General features: G+C 42.2%; 1 protein-coding gene across 2 annotated transcripts in view; it reads left to right on the forward strand.

The window, feature by feature from the left end:
* DOCK2 (dedicator of cytokinesis 2) overlaps window positions 1–23,827 on the forward strand; it is a 459,036-nt gene that overhangs the window by 75,529 nt on the left and 359,680 nt on the right. For both annotated transcript variants that reach the window (XM_061616811.1, XM_061616812.1), the window contains exons 23-25: window positions 4,016–4,124; window positions 8,521–8,591; window positions 9,280–9,386. In XM_061616811.1, the coding sequence (XP_061472795.1) occupies window positions 4,016–4,124; window positions 8,521–8,591; window positions 9,280–9,386 (287 nt within the window). The remainder of the gene's footprint in view (window positions 1–4,015; window positions 4,125–8,520; window positions 8,592–9,279; window positions 9,387–23,827) is intronic.

Raw genomic sequence — 23,827 nt, forward strand, 5'->3', positions numbered from 1 at the left:
GATCCTTGAGGGACTCCACTTTCTACAGCCCTCCATTGGGAGAACTGTCCGTTTATTCCTACTCTCTGCTTTCTGCTTCTTAACCAATTCCTTATCCACAAGAGGACCTCTCCTCTTATTCCATGACTGCTAAGCTTCCTCAGAAGCCTTTGGTGAGGTACCTTGTCAAACGCTTTTTGAAAGTCTAAGTACACTATGTCCACTGGATCACCTCTATCTATATGCTTGTTGACACTCTCAAAGAATTCTAATAGGTTACTGAGACAGGACTTTCCCTTGCAGAAGCCATGCTGGCTCTGCTTCAGCAAGGCTTGTTCTTCTATGTGCTTAGTTAATCTAGCTTTAATCATACTTTCTACCAGTTTTCCAGGGACAGAAGTTAAGCTAACTGGCCTGTAATTTCCGGGATCCCCTCTGGATCCCTTTTTGAAGATTGGCGTTACATTTGCCACTTTCCAGTCCTCAGGCACGGAGGAGGACCCGAGGGACAAGTTACATATTTTAGTTAGCAGATCAGCAATTTCACCTTTGAGTTCTTTGAGAACTCTCGGGTGGATGCCATCCGGGCCCGGTGATTTGTCAGTTTTTATATTCTCCATTAAGCTTAGAACTTCCTCTCTCGTTACCACTATTTGTCTTAGTTCCTCAGAATCCCTTCCTGCAAATGTTAGTTCAGGTTCAGGGATCTGCCCTATATCTTCCACTGTGAAGACAGATGCAAAGAATTCATTTAGCTTCTCTGCAATCTCCTTATCGTTCTTTAGTACACCTTTGACTCCCTTATCATCCAAGGGTCCAATTGTCTCCCTAGATGGTCTCCTGCTTTGAATGTATTTATAGAATTTTTTGTTGTTGGTTTTTATGTTCTTAGCAATGTGCTCCTCAAATTCTTTTTTAGCATCCCTTATTGTCTTCTTGCATTTCTTTTGCCAGAGTTTGTGTTCTTTTTTATTTTCTTCATTTGGACAAGACTTCCATTTTCTGAAGGAAGACTTTTTGCCTCTAAGAGCTTCCTTGACTTTGCTCGTTAACCATGCTGGCATCTTCTTGGCCCTGGCGGTACCTTTTCTGATCTGCGGTATGCACTCCAGTTGAGCTTCTAATATAGTGTTTTTAAACAACTTCCAAGCCCCCCTCCACCAGCTGTCCAGTAGTTGGATTGCTCTACCCATCACTCTGAGGCAGCCTTTCCCAACCAGTTTGCCTCCAGATGTTGTTGGACCACAACTCCCATCAGCCTCAGCCAGCATTGCCAAAGGCAGAGGCTGATGGGAGTTGTGGTCCAACAACATCTGGAGGCAAACTGGTTGTGAAAGGCTGCTCTAAGGGCTTGCAGAATCCAGTTGTCCATCTGTTAATCCCCACATCCCAGAAGTGTTTATTTATTTTAAAAATTGTAAATAGAACCTCTAAGCCATTTACAAAAAATAATTTAGTATAATTTAAGAATATTAAAGGGTTGTGTGAACATCCACAGATGTCAAGAATTTCTCCCAAGACAAAGTTGATATGAGCAATAATTTCTGACCAAAAAGAAACACAGGATATGCCCATGTCATATACCTAAAAGAGGCGTTTCCAGCATTACATCACCAATATCAATTTGAACTATAAAATTCCTTTCTATAGAGGTTCTGTGGAGTTCAATATACCTAAAACCTATTTTTCCTGGATCAATTTCAATATAAAATCTAAAGAAACCCTGCATATGGATGCTAAAGCAACTTTCCATTGATTGATCTGGATGCAACACTCTAACTCTCTGTTCCATTCATCTCTAAGATCCTGAATATCCACCTTACAACTTTCCAGCAAATATTGGAAATAGTGATATTGAAGGGTGGCACATATATTCACAGAATTAAATAGGGTTGTATCCAGTGCAATCAGAACAGGCTTCCACTCATGCAATTGGTCTTCAATTTCCTTGCTTGCTGTTCTGTACACCCTTAAAATTGACTTTGAAGAGTCAGGGGACTCTCCAGAACAGGTTATGGGGTGCAAGGGAGGATGGAAAAGTCCTACTGTGCAAGTGGAATTCAGCTTGTGCAACTTTAGATTCTATCCATTAATTTCCTATTTGGGCTAAAGTTAACAAAGAACTGACAGGACCAATGGGGGAGACTCTCATGACTTATGGTGCAGACCAATCTGTCTATGCTTTCTTTGAAAATGAAATGATTACTTACTCCCATCATGGTATCTAAGTGAGGGTGCTAACCATCTTGAGATAAAACTGACATGTGGATTGGTGCTTTTAAGTGTTGTTATCAATGGCTTGCGTGAAAATATGAGCAATATATTTATAAAAATATGCACAAAGCAAAATTCAGAGAAATTGCACACAAACTAAATGAAGGCTCTGGAGGAATAATTTAATTTTATTCCAGTAAGTGAGAAACAACATTTCAAGGATGATAAATGGTTTAGAAAACAAATTCTATGAAGAGAGGTTTTTAAAGGAATATTTAGCTTAGGCAGTAACCTATTCATGTCATTTCCCCTAACCGTTTTGTAATACTTAAAAAAGGCATTAGATGAAAATGCAATGACATTCATCAATTATAGACCAAGAAATTACAATAAATTGGATTTTGGTTAGGCACTTGGAAGAATAACCTAACTATCAGGTATATCTGAAAGGTGTCCTTCCCACAGACCCTCTCAGGATCAGCTGAGGGGGGCCTCTTGGTAGTTCCATTGTCTTCAGAAGTTTGGGTGCTGATGGCCTGGGAGAGGGTATTTCCTATGGCAGCTCCTTGGTTGTGGAATTCCCTCCCCATAAAGGTACCTTTATTGTGTGGTTTCAGTCATATTACCTGTTTGACCTGACAGTTGACACCTGAGATATATGTTTGCAGGACCCATCATATGCCTACAATTTTTAAAAAAAATATTTTTAATATTAAATTGTAAACCATTATAACTTGCCCTGGGACCTTAGGGTGAAGGGCGGGTAAGAAATCAAATATATGAGAAATGCTTTGGTGGGCATCTGTTTGAATCCAAGCTTTGTTTTAAAAATATAATGGCCTAATTCCAGACCAGTGCTAATTCCAGGCTTTGCAAGAGTCTTAGGCAAGATGCTGTCAGTGGAACCCTTCCCTAAGGACGTTCACCTCTCCTCTACATCAGTATTGCTGCTGACACTACTTCTGGGCTCAGTTGCTTGCCTCTCTTTCTGAGTCCAATATATACTATCTCACAGAGAAATAGAAGAAAGCATATGTAGTGGTGGCTGTTTCTCCTTGTTCCTTTCATTGCCAGCTCATTCCAAGAGTGTAGATGAACAGCTAGAAATATACCACAAGGTTCCACGGATTGGCAGTTGACTCCCTACTGGGAAACGGGCCTCAGCTGGTGCCTGACAATGCTGACTCCTGATGCTGGCGCTGTTTCTGTAGATGCTATTAATGGGGGGAGGAGTGAAATAAGTACATTTTATATGCTGGGTCCATGAATTGGCACAATAACACTGTGTGTCTTTTATTTATCTATTCATTTAATTAATTTGTATCCTGCCCTTCCTCCCAGCAGGAGCCCAGGGCACCAAACAAAGCACTAAAACACTTTAAAACATCATAAAAACAAATATTAAAACACATTAAAACAAGACACCATTAAAAACACTTTTTTAAAAACAACTTTAAAAAGGGTTAAAAACATTATTAAAAACATATTAAACAATTCTGACACAGATGCAGACTGGGATAGGTCTCAACCTAAAAGGCTTGTTGAAAGAGGAAAGTCTTCAAAAGGCGCCGAAAAGATAGCAGAGATAGCGCCTGCCTAATGTTCAAGGGGAGGGAATTCCACAGGGTAGGTGTCTTTTGAGGTACATATCTATGTATCTACCTGATAACAACAATTCAGTAGCTCCATTTGTGTGTGTGTGTGTGTGTGAGAGAGAGAGAGAGAGAGAGAGGGAGAGAGGGAGGGGGAGGGAGGGAGAGGGGGAGGGGGAGAGGGAGAGGGAGAGAGTCACACTCCCTAATGAGAATAATTTTTCTTTCAGGCTATATGAAGGCAAAGAACTGACAGAATTTGAAGAAACAATGAGAAGACTTTTTGAATCAATCAACAACCTGATGAAAAGTCAACATAAAGTAACAATTTTATTACAGGTTTGCTTATTTTACCTATCTTGCCCTGGATCACATGTAAATACAAATGTAGATGGACAGCTCTTGGAAGCTCAAGTTTTCTGTCTCTTTCTTTTAATGAATATTGTTTTTCATAGATTTTTTAAAAAATCAATATTTCCTTGAAAATATCAATATTACTTTGAGGTAAATATCAATATTATTATTTTGAGGAAAATATCACTATTAATATCGATAATTTTGAGACTTTTTAAAAAAAATCCCCTTCAGCTGCAGAAAACTGCTAAAAGCACAACCCAAGGATGAAAAAAGTGAATAAAAAGGAAATCCGGTGTCAAATTAGAATTTTGCAAAATTCAAGCACATCCCTGGTTGTTGTTAAAGGGTCCAAAGGGTCCTTTCAGTGTTTACAGTATCAACACTTTTCTGTACAGTCACTCCTGTAGTGTTTAAAGGCCTGCAGCCACATGAAATTGATCCAGTTCTTGCAGTTTTCTGATATAATTGAGCCCATATGGCTGGCCTTGCCCATGTGCTTATGAGATGCTACATGCCTCCTTGGGCATGATGAGCTCGAGCGGGAGTCTGATCGCGGCAGAAGAGAAGATCAGCTGTAGCAAGCTACAGCTGATCTTCCCCTCCTCTGACGTGATCAGCTGGAGTGTGGGAGTCTGACCGCCCCCAAGGAGGAGAAAATCAGCTGTAGCACACTACAGCTGATCTTCCCCTCCTCTGGCGCGATCAGCTTGTGCGGGGGAGTCTGATTGCACCAGAAGAGAAGAGTGTGATAGCACTGTAAAATCTTATAACTAATGTAATCCCATTACTGGAGAGCCAGTATGGTGTAGTGGTTAAGGTGTTGGACTATGACCTGGGAGACCAGGGTTCGAATCCCCACACAGCCATGAAGCGCACTGGGTGACCTTGGGCCAGTCACTGCCCCTCAGCCTCATGAAAACCCTATTCATAGGGTCGCCATAAATCGGAATCGACTTGAAGGCAGTACATTTTACATTTAATCCCATTACTAAGCTCTGCACAATCAATTATCCTGCAAAGTAGCACAACTCAGTATTAAAGCAAAAATAATCAATTGCTTTGAACCCCTCTATTTAACTTCATTGTTAAAGATCTGCAAGTGGGAATATGTGGTGATAAACTGGGAATAGCAAGGGTGAAAATGGATGAAGAGACTTAAATAATATGAACTTTTTGCTGTTAAAGTAATATAAGTATGGATTTTCAAGCTTTTTAAAATTGAACCAGGAAGCCAGAGGCTATTGCTGATGACAATAGTGAAAGGTTATCCTAGAAAAAGTTATTTTTTTAATAATTACCCTCTTCATCTCATGCTCTAATAAGAATAAACGTAGTTTTTCCTTTGTGGTGTGATTACTAAGCAAAGCAAATATACTGTATTTTCCTCAAGCACCTGATTTCATTTGGGCTTCGTAGACTTAGACAGTAACCAACAGCTCACACAGAGATTATTTTAAAGATGTAGCTATCTAGAAGACAGAAGTGCCCTAAACATGCCCACATATGATTAATTATGGTCAGCAAATGAATCTTTAAATAACATGTGAGAAGTTGAAACCACAAAGAAGGAAAGTGCCACATTTAAGTCAGGCTTCTGTAGAAAAGACAAGATGCCAAATATGTTGGAAAAGATAGACACTAAAATCAAAATACCACAGTATTTTCATGGGCGGAGTATAAATGAGTTCACATGAGTATTTTTGTCATAAAACTAAGCTTATGATACTGCCTTAAACCACAGAAACAATTTTAGTTGTACCACTAGGGTTACAGTGGGAGAGACCCCTCCCTTTTCCTTCCTAAGAAATTTCCCCCAATCTTTGGTTGGCATGCTTAAAAAAAGAAAGAAATCTGACTAGTACTAAAAAAAATCCTCTTATTATTCTTTCCCATCTCCAAATCATTGTATCACCTTGCTCTGAAGTGGCTGTCCTTAAAAATAGGAACATGAAAAACCAATCAATAAACTTGGAAAATCGGCTGAGGCTATAAGAAAAGCCTTCCAGATTATTTTTTGTTTGAAGAGGGTGGATAGGGACAGTCACTTAAGGGACAGTCATACTCAGGTGGCCTGCTTTTCAAGTTCCTTGACCTACCCTCGAGTGCAACTTAAGGAACTCTTCATTCCAAGGGGCAAATGATCAGAAATTTACAAAAATATTCCCAATGAATTCCAGTGAACTTTTCATTCCTTTTCTGCTAGTTGTTGCTTAGGACACCATGATGACAATGTCTGTGATCATGTCTGTTAACTTCAGATGCTTCACATTTTTCATGTGCAAAAAATTGAACTGAGATTTAATTACCATTTCTTTTGTGCCATGTTTTTAATGCTTCGTGGGTCTACTGCTCCCCTAACAGTAGGACTGCACATGGACTTGCTTTCTTATTAAAAAACGTGAATGAATCTGCGCAATTGTCATCACATTCATTTTTTCATATTCATTCACAAATTTGTTGTGATGCATTCAGCTAAACTATTAACGCTGTGGTGGAAGTAGTCTATATATATCAAGTACTCATCTCATAAATATGCAACATCCATGTGCATAGATAATATGTTCAGAGGTTTATCACATGCTTTTTCCAGGTAAACGTAAGTGTAAGCACCGAATAGAATCAAATTGCACTGTCTGACTGTCTGCTTTGGGGAGAGGGCAGTTCATATTAGCCAGACTAGTAAAAAGCATATCCATCAAAACTGAGACATTTTTGGATTGCAGCATTTACTGTCTGGATTGGTGATTTTTTGGGGGATGTGTGAGGAAGAGGTGATGTAAGAGAAGCAGGCCATTGGCATTTTGTGTTCTTCTGAATGTCACATACTTGCATGTGTAATATATTCTACTATAGAGAAAATGGATCTGATCTTCACCCAGATAACTGAGAGTCAAATTAGGTGGGACATGGGAGATGGATGATCAGATTCTTCTACAATTTCGTAGATGTCAAGGCAGCCCGGGGAAGAAAGAGGTTATTCCTTTCAACTTATGTAGTTTTCCCAATTCAGATCTGCTCACATGGGGAAAAATACAGGGACCATATGGGCAGAACGAAAGAGTTAAACCTCCCTTCTCCCCAGTGTTCAGGGTGGCCACTTTTGCGTTGCCAAAAAAAGAGGAAATGCATTATACATGTATAGATGTAAATGTATAAATTAGTATAGATTAAAGAAAAATATAATACTTCTCACCATAGCAGGAAGATGGTGCACCTATGTGCACAAATAACAATCTGAGGCATGTGCTGGCAGGGAAAAGACTTATTAAAAAGTATATATATATGTGTTTCATTTAGAGACTCATTGAAAGGTTATAGTGAGGCTTTCTTATCATTGTGTTTCTTTCTAAAATGGGTTGTTGCTAGGTATCTCCTACTTATTGTTCTGGGTCCAGGCCACCTTTGGTTTGAATAGTTTCTTGAGGTAAAAAGTGTTGAGCTGTGTGCAACTTCTTATTCTCCCTCCCTTTTCCATAGTCTATGTGATGGTCATCTGTATATACGTCTTTATAATTTTTCTGCGATTCAAAATCTCTCTTTGGGGGGGGCTTCTCTGGGTCCTCCACCATGAAAGATTCTGTTACAAGGCCAAAACGCTCTTAATTCTTCTTGTAGGCTCAGATGCTAGTGATATAATAACTGCTAGCTACATTTTTAGTTTGTGCTCTGTCTCAGTTATGCTTGGGAAGATATGAGAACCCAGAGCACAGAATATTAATTATAATGCTGGTTTCAATTTCAGTTGATTTTATTATTTTAAGCAATGTTCAATTTCTTTTCATCTAATATCCAAGGTAGGTGTGGGAACATAGTTAGGGACTGGTCCTTCACAGTCCTTAGCCACTTTTATTGTGAGTGATTTCTCTGGCTCTTCTGGGCTGGATTCAGAATTTCCCTCCTGCAGCTGGAAAGGCTTCTTCAGTCCACTGAAGGCTTTTGAGCCAGTGGAAAGATCTCAGAGGTTGGGAGGGGGATGACTTTCCCTGTGGTCCATAATGCCATCTCCCACACTGTTGTGGAGGGTGTAGAAAGTGTTGATTGGAACTATGAGGGAATGGAGTATCAGCAAAAAAGGCCTCCACTGGTGGGATCATTCTGAATGGAATTCTGTTCAGGTGATGCTCCTGCCTCTTGGAGTGAAATCCATACTCAATCCTTTGTATTTATATTATTGATATTCCAGAATATTAAGGTTTCAATGTAATCCAATGAATATTACTTGTAAATATAAAAATAAAAATTCATAGCAGTAGGCTGTAAGTATCACAAAATTACTTGGATCAGCTTTAGATTATAGGTGTTTATGAAAGACACAATATTTATTTATCTATTACATTTACAATAAAATAATCCAGTGTTTTCTTTTTCTTTGTTTTAGGTAGCTGCATTGAAGTATATTCCTTCTGTACTCCAAGATGTAGAAACAGTGTTTGATGTCAAGTTACTTAGGTGAGCTAACATTCAGAACTCAGGGTCCTAGGTGTCTAGATGTCTTTACTTTTGGCAGGAATATGCTGGTATTGGTTCATTTAGGTAAATTCACACTTCATATATCCACGGTGCACTGCTGGGGCGAGCTTTAATTCTGGTGCTGAAGTCCTGTCTGATTTCAGACACAAACTAAATTGTCATAAGAAATTTGCCTAAGAAGCATGTGCATTTTCCAGATATGGAAAAAACAACAATATGGGACAAAGTCTGTCATTCAGTTACCCTGTTATGACAGTTTATTTTTATTTATTTTATTAGATTTATATCCCACTCTTCATTCCGGTAGGAGCCCATTTGAAAGCTGCATGGCAAACATTACGAAGTTTAAAGTGTTTGGAAGACCATGATACGTTTTAGCAGCTCCATAAAAAAAAAGTACCATACAGGCGGCCCCCACTTATATGGCAGGTTCCGTTCCGGACTCCCGCCATAAAGCAGAAATCACTGTAAAGCAGAACTCCATTGAGTATAATTTGGCACGTTGAGCGAAAATGACGCCAGAATGCTGCAAAAGCACAAAATCGGCTTTAAAACAGGGAATGAAAGCCGCCGCATTAGCGGAACGCCGGTAAGCGAAGTGCCGGTAAGCAGAGCCCTACTGTATAACTTAATTTTACACATGTTTCATGTTTCTGTTTATTTGCAGCCAGCTCTTACATGAATTTTATACTTGCATTCCGCCAGAAAAGCTACAGAAGCAAAAAGTGCAATCCATGAGGGAAATAGTTTGCAGCAACCTCTTTAAAAAACAAGGTAAACTCAGTCTGACTTTGGAATTCAGTGATAAAAGAACACTCTTGCAGGTTTAAGTTCAGAGTTAATCCCTGTACTTTCATTGTCTAGTGTTGCCCAAGCCCCATTTGTACAATCATAAACATTTTCAATCTCAAACAGATGCTCCTCAGTTCCTACAGCTTTACCCCTGAAATCAGTTTAAAAGTTGTTCTTTCCCCTTTTTGAGTTTAAGCACCAGCAGTCCGGAAGCACCCTGGAGTACATCTCTTTTGAACAGGCATGACTTGTCCCAAAATGTACCTAACAAATTCAAATCCCTCCTCTCAACACAAATGTCTCATTGACATTCCTCAGCTCTGCTTGTCTAGCTATGTTTGTGTTTATAACAGATATCATGTCAGAGAAGGTCTTGGCCTTTATCCTGCTACCTAGCAACCTAAATTTGTCTTCTAGGACTTCACAACTACATTTTCTCACATAGGAACTTAAGAAGAGCCTGCTGGATCAGGCCAATGGTTCATCTAGTCCAGCATCCTGTTCTCACAGTGGTAAGCCAGTTGCCCATGGGAAGCCCATAAGCAGGACCTGAGTGCAAGAGCACTCTCCCCTGCTGCGGTTTCCCGCAACTGGTATCAGAAAACATGTAACCTCTGACTATGGAGGCACAGCATACCCATCATGGCTAGTAGCCACTGATAGCTTTATCCTCTATGAATTTGTCTAATCCTCTTTTAAAGCCATCTGGTAGCCATCACAACCTCTTGTGGGAGTGCATAGTTTCACTATGTACTGTGTGAAGAAGTACTTTCTTTTGTCTGTCCTGAATCTTCCAACATTCAGCTTCATTGAATTGTCTATGAGTTCTAGTGTTGTGAGTGAGGGAGAAAAAATTTTCTCTATCTGCTTTCTCCATGCCATGCATAATTTTATACACTTCTATTATGCCACCTCTTATTTGCCTTTTCTCTACACCAAAAAGCCCCAAATGCTGTAACTTTTCCTCATAGGGAAACATATACCATGACCACTGACTCCTCCCCAGCGCTATCTACCTGGCTATCCAGACAACTCATGATACTTGCAGTCTGTTCCGGTAGGCAGGCAAGTCACCATGCAGTCTGCACGCCCATCACATACCCACCTATCTATGTGCCTAATTATTGGATTTCCCACTGAATAATTATTTCAGTATGCTCTGTCATTTAAAAATAGAGGACTTGATGATTCTTTAATTATTGTTTCATAGGTCTTATGCTTGAAAGCATTTGAGAAATGCTAGTTATGTGCTGTGATGCATGTTGATTAACTGGTGCCCAGCAATTTGCATTGGGTGTTTCAGAGCTTTTGAATGTCAGGTGGTGTTTCTGTCTCTTGGATGTTTACAAAAACCTCAGAGGCATTTTATCATCTCCTGCTTCCTCATCAGCTCTGCTGCTTTTATTGTCAATTATTATAACACTGCCTTAATCACCCTTTTTCAGGATAAATATACAAGGTATAGGAGCAACAGTGCCTAGAAATTTGTGCTGGTGCATAGCTCCCCAGCAAAATATACCCATATTCTACAAGTGAAATGCATCTGCTGTCCATTCATCACCACCACTTAGCTCTCAGTTTAAACTACCTTTCCTTATTTTGTGACACAATGTTCTGAAACACTTTCTGTTAAAATAAGAGGTACTACAGGGTGCATCTGCTTAAACTATTTTTGAATACCCTGTGGCACCTTCAAGGTTTAGTGGGCCAAAGCCCACTTTGTCATTCCATGAAAGGTTATGCCACAATATTTTGTGGGCCTTTCAAGTGTCATTTGGGAAATTCACTGTTCATCCTTAACTCTAACTGATTTATGAACAAGTTAAATGAATAAGCTTTGGTGAGAAAGAATCAACATGGCTTCTGTAAAGAGAATCCTGTCTCACCCAGATTTTGCAATTACTGTATGTGAATTGGCATTAATTTGGTTAACATTGTGTACCTGGACCTCCACAAAGCTTTCACCACAGTTGCTCACCAACAGTTTCCAAGTAAATTTGTGATAAGAGGATGGGTCCTCTTATGAACTGATAACCAGATAAAGAAGGGGAAGCAGACAGTAGAAATAAACAATGGAGGAAATTAAGCCGCAAGGTTCCCCAAGGATTTTGACTGAGTACTGTTCTTTCTATGTGCTCAACAAATCTAGCTCTAATTATGCTTTCCATCAAATGATACAGAAAAAGTAATAAGCTGACCTGTCATTCCTTACTCTCCCCTGGATCCTCCTTTAAATGGATTGTAGAAGGAGAAAATCTCTATAGTCTTTCCCTTTATTCTTACCTTACTCGGCAGAAATCTTTGAAGAAGGAAATGTTATTCAGAGTGTTTCTCACTATGTTTGAGAAGTTATTTGCAAAACAGTCAGGCCCCTTTCTTCACTGTTGATTAGAGAAGCAATCCATTTTTAATTGTGCCTAGAGGCCTTCACAATGGGCTCAAGAGCTTTTACAAAATTTAATGAGAGTAAATAAATGAACAACCCTTTTTCAGTTTGTAAGATTCTGTTTTCCTCTTCAAGCAGCAAATCCAAAACAGTCAAAATAAATAGGTTAAAACAATATTTTATTCCCTTCTTAGTTAAGAGCAGAGCTTGGAAAAGTTACTTTTTTGAACTACAGCTCCCATCAGCCTAATCCAGTGGCCATGTTGCCTAGGGCTGATGGGAGTTGTAGTTCAAAAAAGTAACTTTTCCAAGCTCTGGTAAGAGACAGCTAATTACTTCACAAAAATGTTAAGACACAAATGGCATTGGAGTTATAAATTAATTTTGATTTTGTCTGCATATAATTAAGGTGAGAGCAGATGCCTTTTTCTTTCCCCCATGTTTGTGTTGATTTTTAGCTGTGAGCACCAGTCTTAAAACAAGGGTGACTATAGCGTTGTGTTTTATGAAGGTTAAACAATAAGAGTGTTGGAGGTTTTTAATTTAGATATGTTTTAAGCTTTGGAACTGCTGTATAAAAAACCCAGAAACTCAGGTACTTGAATCTTTTTGGAATTAGGTATCTCCATTAAAGGATAGAAGTCAAATCCTAAATTCTGCGGGGAAACTTTCTTTATCTTAATGTATAGGTCGTTACAAGTGACTACACAACTCCTTCAGAGATTTGTCAAGTGAACTTTGATACAAAAAACTATGGGACTTTCCCATATGCCAAATATTTCATGAAGTTTATCATTTCTGCATCTTAAAATTATAGCTGCTGAGCTATTAAAAAGCACCAAGTGTTGTTAATTTTGACAAGGCTGTGTGACGTTCTTAATTCAGGTTATTGAGAAACCACTGAATCCATACAGAACTTATTGATATACTACTTAGAGGATTATTTATCATGCCCCATTGCACATTTAAAGAACAGGAAACATTATCAGAGAAGCAACAAAATACATGATATTGCTTTTAAATATTTAAAATCACAGAAGAAATGTGAAGATGAAAAAGAAGGCTGACTGGTGGTGCTTTCCTCTGCAACTTACACAAGACACACAGACAATTTTCTTTCTCCCCACCCACTCCGTATCACTCCAATGGCTCCAATGGCTTCCGGGCCAGATTCAAAGTGCTGGTTTTAACCTATAAAGCCTTATACGGCGCGGGACCACAATACCTGCTGGAACACCTCTCCCGATATGAACCTGCCCATACACTACGTTCTACATCGAAGGCCCTCCTCCGAGTTCCGACTCATAGAGAAGCTCGGAGGGTGGTAACTAGAACTAGGGCCTTCTCAGTGGTGGCCCCCGAACTTTGGAACAGTCTCCCTGATGAGGTGCGCTTGGCGCCGACGTTACTGTCTTTCCAGCGCCAAGTCAAAACCTTCCTCTTTTCTAAGGCATTTTAATCTAACTTAATTTAGTTTTTAACATGCATTGTAATTGCTTTTAGTTTCCTTATTCTTTTACATTGTTGTTGTATTTTACTATGGAATTTTATTGTATATATTGCACTTTGTTGTACACCGCCCAGAGAGCTATGCTAGTCGGGCGGTATAAAAATCTAACAAATAAATAAATAAAAAGGGCCATCCTGCCCAGTTCTCGCCATCACTACAACTTGTGTGAGGCGTTCAGATAGGAGTCCAATATGCCAGCCAGCATTCATTGCTCAAAACGAAGACTGGTGAGTGCAAAAATGAAGGCGGCACCAATGATTCAACTGCATTTGGCAACAATGTTTTAATTTCTGTAAAATGCTAAGCTTTAGCCAATGTATTGTAAAATAATGAGCTTGCACATAACATATCTGGATAAATGTTAGAAGTCTGGAATATGTACCAAGAACAATCACAATTACTGTGTAATCTTGCACATGTTTACTCAGATATAAGTCCCAATGAGTTCAGCGTAAGAGTATAAAAGATTGCAGCCTTAAAAAGAAATGGCTTTTTAAAAGAAGCTAAATCAGTAGTCAAGCATATGTTCTAAAAACATACTTTCAATGTATATTCCCTCTCACGCAGTCTAAAATCTAGCAGTACTGTAGCCATAAGCCAGTGTCATTAATGGAAAATAAATCCTCAAAAACAAAACAAGTTGGAAAAAGCCTTTGGTTTTAACTTCCCTTTTAAAAAGTACTGCTTGCCACCAATCCCCACGCTCTTTGGATTATTCTAATAATGCCTTAGGTCTAGTGAAATTATTCCAAAAAGAGTACTGAGTGGCATTTCCACAACTAGCAATCCTTGCCAAAATAGATCTTTTGTGAAAAGGGAGTGTCAATTTTCTGGGAACTGGATAAACTTGCTGCATATTTTGACATGGCAGATGTCGACCACTTTGTATAATTGTTTTCTAGGGAATTAAACTCATTTACTAATGAGCTGAAATTTATATGCAATATCACTTTGGAACTTTTTGGTCATAATAATGGTCAAAAAGACTAGAAAGTTTCTAAATTACATTTTAACAAACCCAATGTTTAGCTTTTGAATGTTGAAAGTGCTTTCATGCATTATATTGTCATTGCAATCCTTACAACAATTCTGTAGAGCAGTTTAGTATTATCCTGTATTGTAGTTGGGAACGGAAGGTGAAAGAGAGTAGCTTGCTTGAGAACCAAAACATGCGCAAATCATGACCAGATCTCCAAACTGTTGTTTATTATTTTAAAGCAGTCGTAGGTAGCTCTAGTTTTGATAAGAGCAACAACTTGGAGGGGGTGTATAGACTTTCCCTCCCATTCTGCTTTCTGCATAAAAATCCCACCCCATCCTAAGTCTTAAACATCACTTCCACAGATAAACTATATAGTTTGCCTTCTATATTTCTTTCACTTAGAGCCAAACTAGATTTGTCTTCTTTCTGTTATTTCTATCATTTGATTTATATCCCGCCCTTCCTACCCAGCCCAGGGCGGCAAACAAAAGCACTAAAACACTTTAAAACATCATAAAATAGACTTTAAAATATATTAAAACAAACATCTTTAAAAACTTTTCTTAAAATAGCTTTAAAAACATCTTTTTAAAAAGAGAAAAGGTTTAAAAACTTATTAAAAAGCAATTCCAGCACAGATGCAGACTGTGATAAGGTCTCAACTTAAAAGGCTTGTTGAAAGAGAAAGGTCTTCAGTAGGCACCAAAAAGATAACAGAGATGGGAAGATTGGGGGATACCGACCTGGTGCTCAGTGGGATACAACTGCCCCTGAAAGACCAGGTCTGCAGTCTGGGGGTCATTCTTGACTCCCAGCTGTCTATGGAGGCTCAGGTTTCCGCTGTGAGCCGGGTGGCACTATATCAACTCCATCTGATACAGAGGATATGCCCCTACCTTCCCAACCATCTGCTCCCTTCGGTGGTACATGCCCTGGTCTCTTCTCACCTAGACTATTGTAACGCGCTTTATGTGGGGCTACCTTCAAAACGGTCCGGAAACTGCAACTGGTACAGAATGAGGAGGCTTGCCTTTTTAAAGGCAGCCGCCGCCGAGATCATATCACTCCAGTGCTGAAGGAGTTGCACTGGCTACCGGTAGTTTTCCGGGCCCAATTCAAGGTATTGGCTTTAAGATTTAAGACCCTATATGGTGCCAGCCCAGTTTACTTAAAGGAATGCCTTCAGCACCATCATAGGTGCCGCTCAACAAAATCAGCCTCGAAAGGCCTACTCGTTATCCCACCAGTCAAAGCAGCTAGACTGGTGAGGACTAGGGTGAGAGCCTTTTCAATTGTAGCCCCCACCTTATTTATTTATTATTTATTTATTTATTGCACTTGTATACCACCCCATAGCCGAAGCTGTCGGGGCGGTTTACAGCAATCAAAAACATTAAAACAAATATACAATTTAAAACACATATTTTAAAAACAATTTAAAACACAATTTTAAAATTAAAACAATATAAAAACAATTTAAAACACATGCTAAAATGCCTGGGAGAAGAGGAAAGTCTTGACCTGGCGCCAAAATGATAACAGTGTTGGCGCCAGGCGCACCTCGTCAGCCGAGTCATTCCATAATTTGGGGGCCACCACTGAGAAGGCTCTCTCCCTTGTTGCCACCCTCCCAGCTTCCCTTGGAGTAGGTACCCGGAGGAGGGCCTTTGATCTTGACCGTAGTGTATGGGTGGGTTCATATTGGGAGATGCATTCCATCAGGTATTGTGGACCCAAGCCGTGTAAGGCTTTATAGGTCAAAACCAGCACCTTGAATTGAGCTCGGAAACATACAGGCAGCCAATGCAAGCAGGCCAGAATCGGTTTTATATGTTCGGACCGTCTGGTCCCTGTTACCAATCTGGCCGCTGCATTTTGCACAAGCTGCAGTTTCCGAACTGTCTTCAAAGGTAGCCACACGTAGAGTGCATTGCAGTAATCTAATTTGGAGGTTACCAGAGCATGGACAACTGAAGCCAGGTTATCCCTGTCCAGATAGGGACATAGTTGGGCCACCAACCAAAGTTGGTAGACGGAACTCTGTGCCACCAAGGCTACCTGAGCCTCAAGTGACAGAGATGGTTCTAGGAGAACCCCCAAGCTACGAAGCTGCTCCTTCAGGGGGAGTGCAACCCCATCCAGGACACGTTGGACAGCCACCACCCGGTCAGAAGAACCACCCACTAGCAGCATCCCAGTCTTGTCTGGATTGAGCCTCAGTTTATTAGCCCTCATCCAGTCCATTGTCGCAGCCAGGCACCGGTTCAGCACATTGACAGCCTCACCTTTAGAGGATGAAAAGGAGAAACAGAGCTGCGTGTCATCAGCATACTGATGGCAACGCACTCCAAAGCTCCGGATGACCGCACCCAGTGGTTTCATGTAGACGTTGAACAGCATGGGGGACAGAACTGACCCCTGTGGAACCCCATACTGGAGAGTCCAGGGTGCTGAGTAATGTTCCCCAAGCAGCACCTTCTGGAGGCAACCTGCCAAGTAGGAGCGGAACCACCGCAATGCAGTACCTCCCACTCCCAAGGATACCATGGTCAATGGTATCGAAAGCCGCTGAGAGACCTAGGAGAATCAACAGAATCACACTCGCCCTGTCTCTCTCCCGACAAAGGTCATCATACAGGGCGACCAAGGCTGTTTACGTGCCAAAACCAGGTCTGAAACCTAACTGAAATGGATCCAGATAATTGGTCTCACCCAAGAGTGTCTGGAGCTGGCCTGCAACCACTCGTTCCAGGACCTTGCCCAGGAATGGAACATTTGCTTCCGGCCTATAGTTATTAAGATTTTCTGGGTCCAGGGAGGGCCTCTTCAGGAGTGGTCTCACTACTGCCTCTTTCAGGCAGCCAAGGACCACCCCCTCTCGCAGAGAGGCATTAATCACTTCCCTGGCCCAGCCAGCTGTTCCATCCCTGCTAGCTTTTATTAGTCAAGAAGGGCAAGGATCCAGCACAGAAGTGGTTGCACGAACCTGTCCAAGCACCTTGTCAACGTCCTCAAGCTGCACCAACTGAAACTCATCCAAGAAATCGGGACAAGGCTGTGCTCTGGATACCTGGCTTGATTCACCTGCTATAACACTGGAGTCTAAGTCCTGGCGGATGCTAAAGATTTTATCCTGGAAGTGCCTAGCAAATTCATTACAGGGGCCTCCAATGGTTCTACCATGTCCCTGGGGCCAGAGTGTAATAGGCCCCGGACAATTCTGAAGAGCTCTGCTGGGTGGCACATTGATGATTTGACAGTGGCAGGAAAATATTGTTTTTTTGCTGCCCTCACTGCCCCTAAATACAGCTTACCATAGGCACTTACCAATGTATAATTGCATCCACTAGAGGTTTGCCTCCATCTGCACTCAATCCGTCTCCTATATTGTTTCATCGCTCTCAGCTCTGGGGTATACCATGGAGCTGTACGAGCTCTACACAGGAGAGGATGCTCAGGAGCAATCATGTCAACTGCCCGGGTCATTTCTGTATTCCATAGTTCAACCAGGGTTTCGACAGGAGCACCAGCCCTATCAGCCGGAAAACTCCCCAGAGCCCTTTGGAAGCCATCCGGATCCATTAGTCTCTGGGGGCGGACCAACTTAATAAGTCCCCCACCCTTGCAGAGGGGAAAAGCCGCTGTAAGTCTAAACTTCAGCAAGCAGTGATCTGTCCATGACAGAGGGACTGATGTAAGGCCCCCCACATTCAGATCACTATCTCCATGTCCAGATGCAAACACCAAATCTAGAGTATGCCCTGCTACATGTGTTGGGCCAATGGCATATTGGGACAGTCACATGTTTGTCATGGAGACCATAAAATCCTGAGCTGCCCCGGATAAGGTGGCCTCGGCATGGATGTTGACATCCCCCAGAACCAACAGTCTGGGGGATCTCAACAGTACACCCTAGACCACCTCCGTCAGCTCAGCTAGGGAGTCTGTTGGGCAGCGGGGTGGGCAATACACCAACAGAATTCCCAGTCTGTCTCGCTGACCCAACACAAGGTGCAAACACTCCAGACCAGTAGTCATATGGACAGGATGCTTGCAGAGGAAGATGGAGCTCCTATAGACCACAGCAACCCCCCCTTCCCCGACCCTCAGGTCTACCCTGATGCTGGACCAGGTACCCTGGTGGACATAGCTGGGAGAGACTGACTCCCCCCCGCTCACCCACCCGGGTCTCAGTTATACATGCCAGATCGGCTGCTTCATCCACAATTAAATCGTGAATAAGGGAGATCTTATTATGCACCAATCTGGCATTTAGGAGCAGCATCCAGAGGCCTGACAGCTGGCTGATAGGGCAACCAACAAACCTGCGGGTGTGGGGAGGACCAGAACAAGGCACAGCCATTAACTGCCTGGGCCGCGTTCCCCTTACCTGGCAAGTCCTCCTCACAATGCCATATCTCCAACTACCCGTCACTACACTAATTGGGCACCCCTCAAATCTCCCCACTTGACTCTGAGTCCTCTCTCCCAGGCACATAACTGAAGACCCAGAAAAAGGCAGACCAAGCAGGAGCCACCTCATCCAGCCGGCTTATGTATTCTCTCCAGAGAAGGGACAGGTGGATGATATCAGCCACAGCTGGCTGAGTACGTGGGGCCTGGTCCTGCAAGGTGTGACCCCCGCAGAGCAGAAGTCCAACCGGGAAAGGGCGGTGGTGGTGGTAGCCAAGCAGCAGCTGAGCAGCAGCAGCAGCAAACGGCTCTCTTTCCCTGGATGGTGGTGTTCTCCTTCCTGCTGTAGGCACTGGGATTATGGAATTCTCTACCAAATGACCTCCGCCAGGCCCCCTCTATGATGAGCCAACTTTGAAGACCTGGCTGTTCAAACAGGCTTTTGAGGTGGGTTAGGTTCTGTAGCTATTGGTTGTGATTTTAATGTGCTAATGTTTTTATGTTTATTGTCTAATGTAATTTATATTTTTGGCTGTACGTCGCCCAGAGTAGCTGGACAACCTCCCAGATGGGCGACTAATAAATCCAATAAATAATAATAATAATTTAAGGGAAGGAAATTCCAAAGGGTAGGTGCCACTACACTAAAGGTCCATTTCCTATGTTGTGCGGAACGGACCTCCTGATAAGATGGTATCTGCAGGAGGCCCTCATCTGCAGAGCACAGTGATTGACTGGGTACATAAGGGATAAGACGGTCTTTCAGGTGTCCTGGTCTCAAGCTGTATAGGACTTTGTACACCAAAACCAGAACCTTGAGCTTAATCTGGTAGCTAATAGGTAGCCAGTGCAATTCTTTGAGCAGTGAGGTGACATGTTGTCAATACCCTGCCCCAGTGAGCAGTCTCATCGCCGCATTTTGTAGCAGCTATAGTTTCTGGACCAACCTCAAGGGTAGCCCCACATAGAGTGCAATTACAGTAATCCAGCCTGGAGTATGGACCAATGTAGGGACAACTGTGGTCAGGCTATCCTAGTCCAGAAATGACCTTGTCTTACTGATGCTGGTAAAAGGCACTCCTAGCCACTGAGGTCACCTGGGCCTCCAGCAACAAAGATGGATCCAGGAGCATCCCCCAGACTATGGACCTGATCTTCCAGAAGGAGTATGACTCCATCCCAAGCAGACAACTGACCAATTATCCATACTCGGGAACCATCAACCCTCAGCTCCTCCATCTTGCTAGGATTCAGACACAGTTTATTGGCCCTCATCCAGCCCACTACTGAGTCCAGGCAGTGGTTCAGGGCTTGCACAGCCTCTCCCAATTCAGATGTTACAAAGAAATAGAGCTGACACCTTGCCCCAAATCTCCTGATGACCACTCCCAAGGGCTTCATATAGATGTTAAACAGCATGTGGGAGAAGATGGTACCCTGCGGCACCCCACAGCACAACTGCCAGAGGGCCAAAATATAATCACCCAATGCTATTCTCTGAAAACAACCCTGGATATAAGATTGGAACCACTGTAAAACAGTGCCTCCAATACCCATCTCACCAAGTCAGCTGAGAAGGATACCATGGTCAATGGTATCAAAAGCCACTGAAAGATCAAATAAGAATAACAGAGTCACGCTCCTGCAGATGAAGACCGATTCAGTCCCATAACCAGGCCTGAATGCAGACTGGAATGGGTCAAGATAATCTGTTTCATTCAAGAGTACTTGCAGTTGCTGCCCCACAACCCTAAGAAGGGGGCATTTGTGACTGGTCAGTAGTTATTGGAAACCAATGAGTCCAGGATGGGCTTTTTCAGGAGCTGTCAGATCACTGCCTCTTTCAGGGTGGCTGGAACCACTCCCTCCTGCAACAATGCGTTGACCACACCCTGGATCCACTTGGTCAAACCCCCTCAACAAGCTTTAATAACCCAAGAAGGGCAAGGGTCAAGAGGACACGTTGCTGGCCACATCAACTGAAACCATTCCCAAGAAGTTGCAGCAGACGTTGCACTGGACACCTCACTGGGGACTACAGTAGATGTGGATGGGGCATCAAGACTGCTATGGAGGTGAGCAACTTTACCCTCAAAGTGCCTTGAAAACAATTCACAGTGGGCCTCCGAAGTGTCTTAAGACCCATTTCCTGGAGTTGATGTCAACAGACCCCTGACAATATGGGAAAAAATCCACTGGATGGCTCCTGGAAGCTGCGATGGTGGCAGAGAAGTGGGCCTTCTTTGCCACCCTCACTGCTGCACAGTAGGCAGGGTTATGATGTTTTACTTGTGACCGATCAGCCTGATAGCACGTGTTTAGCCATTTGCATTCTAGGCGCTGTCCAGCCCTTAGCTCACTGGTGTACCAAGCTGCAGACTGGGCTCCACAGTGCTTGAGACTGCACTCAGGGCCAATCGTGTCAAGAGCCTGACGCGCCTCACTGTTCCATAGCATGACAAGGGCTTCAACAGGGTCACCTGCTCTATCTACTGGGAACTCCCCCAGGTCATTCAGGAATCCAGTGGATTCCATTAGTCTCTAGGGGTGGGCCATCTTAATCTGTCCACCATCCCTGTAGGGGAGGATTGGAGCCAAGTCTCAACTTCACCAGGAAGTGATCTGACCATGATAATGGGGAGACATCCACACCCCATTTCCAGACCACCCCTTCCTCCATCTGGAGTAAAAACTAAGCCGAGGGTGTGCCCTGCAATATGCATCGGACAGATGACAACTTGAGAAAGCCCTATGAAGTCCTGAGCTGGAACACTAGAGGCAGCCTCAGCATGGACACTGAAATCACCCAGGACTATCGTTCTGGGCTCTTCCAATACCACAGCTGAGATGGCTTCCACCAGCTCAGTCAGAGAAGTTGCTGGGCAGCAGGAAGGATGGTACACCAGCAGCAACCCTAGTTTACTGTCTCCTTGGCCCGACACCAGGTGCAGGCCCTCACAGGCAGCTCCTAGACAGAGAGGTTTCCTGGTGACAGAGATGGAAGTTTGATAGACCACAGCAATTCCTCCTCCGTCTTTACATTTAAAATATAAATAACATTCTGGGGATGGGTGGTGTGGAGGGTGCTTATAATGAACAGGGTCACAGTGAGCAGGAAAGGGGAAGTTAACCCCTTCTAACCTCCGGTGCTATTTGGAGGAAAATATCTCCTGTGAAGCTTGTAGAAGAAAATCCCCCAATGGTGCAAGTGGGGAATTTCCTCCCAATGCAAATCCCAGCTTCAGAGAACGGCTACAGCTGCAGAGGAAAGATTCAACTTCCCTTTCTCTGCTTCTTGCAATCCTGATAATTATTTCCTTCCCCAATGATTCCATCTGTATTTCATAAAAGCTGCAGGTTAAAGATGCATTTAACATTGTGTGCAATTTAGCCCTTATTAAAACTTTTTAAAAAGTGTTTCTATTTTCTTTTTAATAACTATAAAATGGACTGCCTTCAAGTCAATTCTGACTTATGGCGACCCTATGAATAGTGTTTTCATGGTAAGCGGTATTCAGAGGGGTTTTTACAATTGCCTTCCTCTGAGGCTGAGAGGCAGTGACTGGCCCAAGGTCACCCAGTCAGCTTCATGGCTGTGTGGCGATTCAAACTCTGGTCTCCCAGGTCGTAGTCCAGCACCTTAACCACTACACCACACTGGCTCTAAAACACTTTTAAAAATCATAAATAACTTTGGACACATTTGCCCCCACACACCAGAGCTAAAATATAACATTTGTTTTTATAGAAATAGACCTATCATTTCACGTAAAATGTCAAAATGAGAGACATGAAACCATAACTTCCATTAAAAAATCTATGCACAAACAAAACAGAGTTTTACTAGTCAGCACTACTCATACACAAATTTGAGCTCTTCTGAAATTGCATTTTATACTAAGTAGGGGCATATATACTAAGGTGACACATATTCTTTTGATACGAATGCTTAGAGAGCTTCTTATAAATCGTGTTTGAAGGAAAAAAGCTGAGACAGCAAACAGCAAACTGATATTGGACACCTAGAGGCAAACAATGAGTTTTAGCAACTCTTGACCTCTGCTGCTGTTCTACCTTCACTGGTGAAGGCAGGATGTCTCTGAATACCAGCTGCTGGGAAGTACAAGCTGGGAAACTTCTGCTGTGCTCAGGTGCTGTTTGCAGGTTTCCCATAGACTTCTAGTTGGCCACTGTGAGAACACAATGTTGAAATATCTGCCTGAGAACAAATATGAAAGCCTTCCCATGTACTGCAAGTGTCCAATGGCTGGTGTCACGTCTCCTAACCTTGTACCACATTTGTATTCTGCCTTTGTTCTAGGAGCTCATGGCATGCATGGGGAGTTACCACAGTATATTATGTTCTGTTTCCCTCCCCAGTTGGAAAACTGATGTCAGGGTTGAGCTGGTATTTATTCTTAAAATGTTGCATTGTACCAAATAACAATATATTTGATACAATGGAGGAATCACGTTACCAATACTGACGTGCAGCTTTCAAATACAATGCCAACCAGGTCAGTATTAAAGTCTTCATTTTGCTGAGCCAATTAGATATGAAAGTTTGGAATTAATTTGAGTGAAACTCAGAGCTTCATATTCAAATTAGACAGTAGCATGACACAACTCCATTCATGCCAAATCCCTACAAAGTTAAGGATAGGAGAATGAGGGTAGTACTAAAGGTCATTAGTGGCAGGTGGAAAGGGGGTACTGAATCCTCTCCCACCCATGATTCCTCTCTCATTCTGAAATGACTTCTACCCATCTGTTCTTATCCAGGTGAGGATTACTTCTGTTCTCAGAACACACTGAGAAATGGTGAGGGAACATTTCATTGGGTGGTGGTAAGCATAAGCAAGTGAAAGGATTCAGCACTCTTCTTTCCATTTGCTACTTCTGTGTTTCATATTATCCCCCACCATGATTTATAGTGATTGGGTGGCAGCCCAGTTCTGATACTTGCATTTGCTGCCATCATGATTAGTTTAGTCTCTAATTTTAGTATTTATGGAATATATAATGTAAGCAAAGAAAAATAACAAGAACTGGATTACTTGGTTGTGTAACATCTAGCATAGGGCTCCTGTGTGGTTCATCAAAGTACATTGGTTTTTAAAACAGAATGTAAG

The sequence above is a fragment of the Rhineura floridana genome, chromosome 3, assembly GCF_030035675.1.
Source record: "Rhineura floridana isolate rRhiFlo1 chromosome 3, rRhiFlo1.hap2, whole genome shotgun sequence".
Classification (NCBI taxonomy): domain Eukaryota; kingdom Metazoa; phylum Chordata; class Lepidosauria; order Squamata; family Rhineuridae; genus Rhineura; species Rhineura floridana.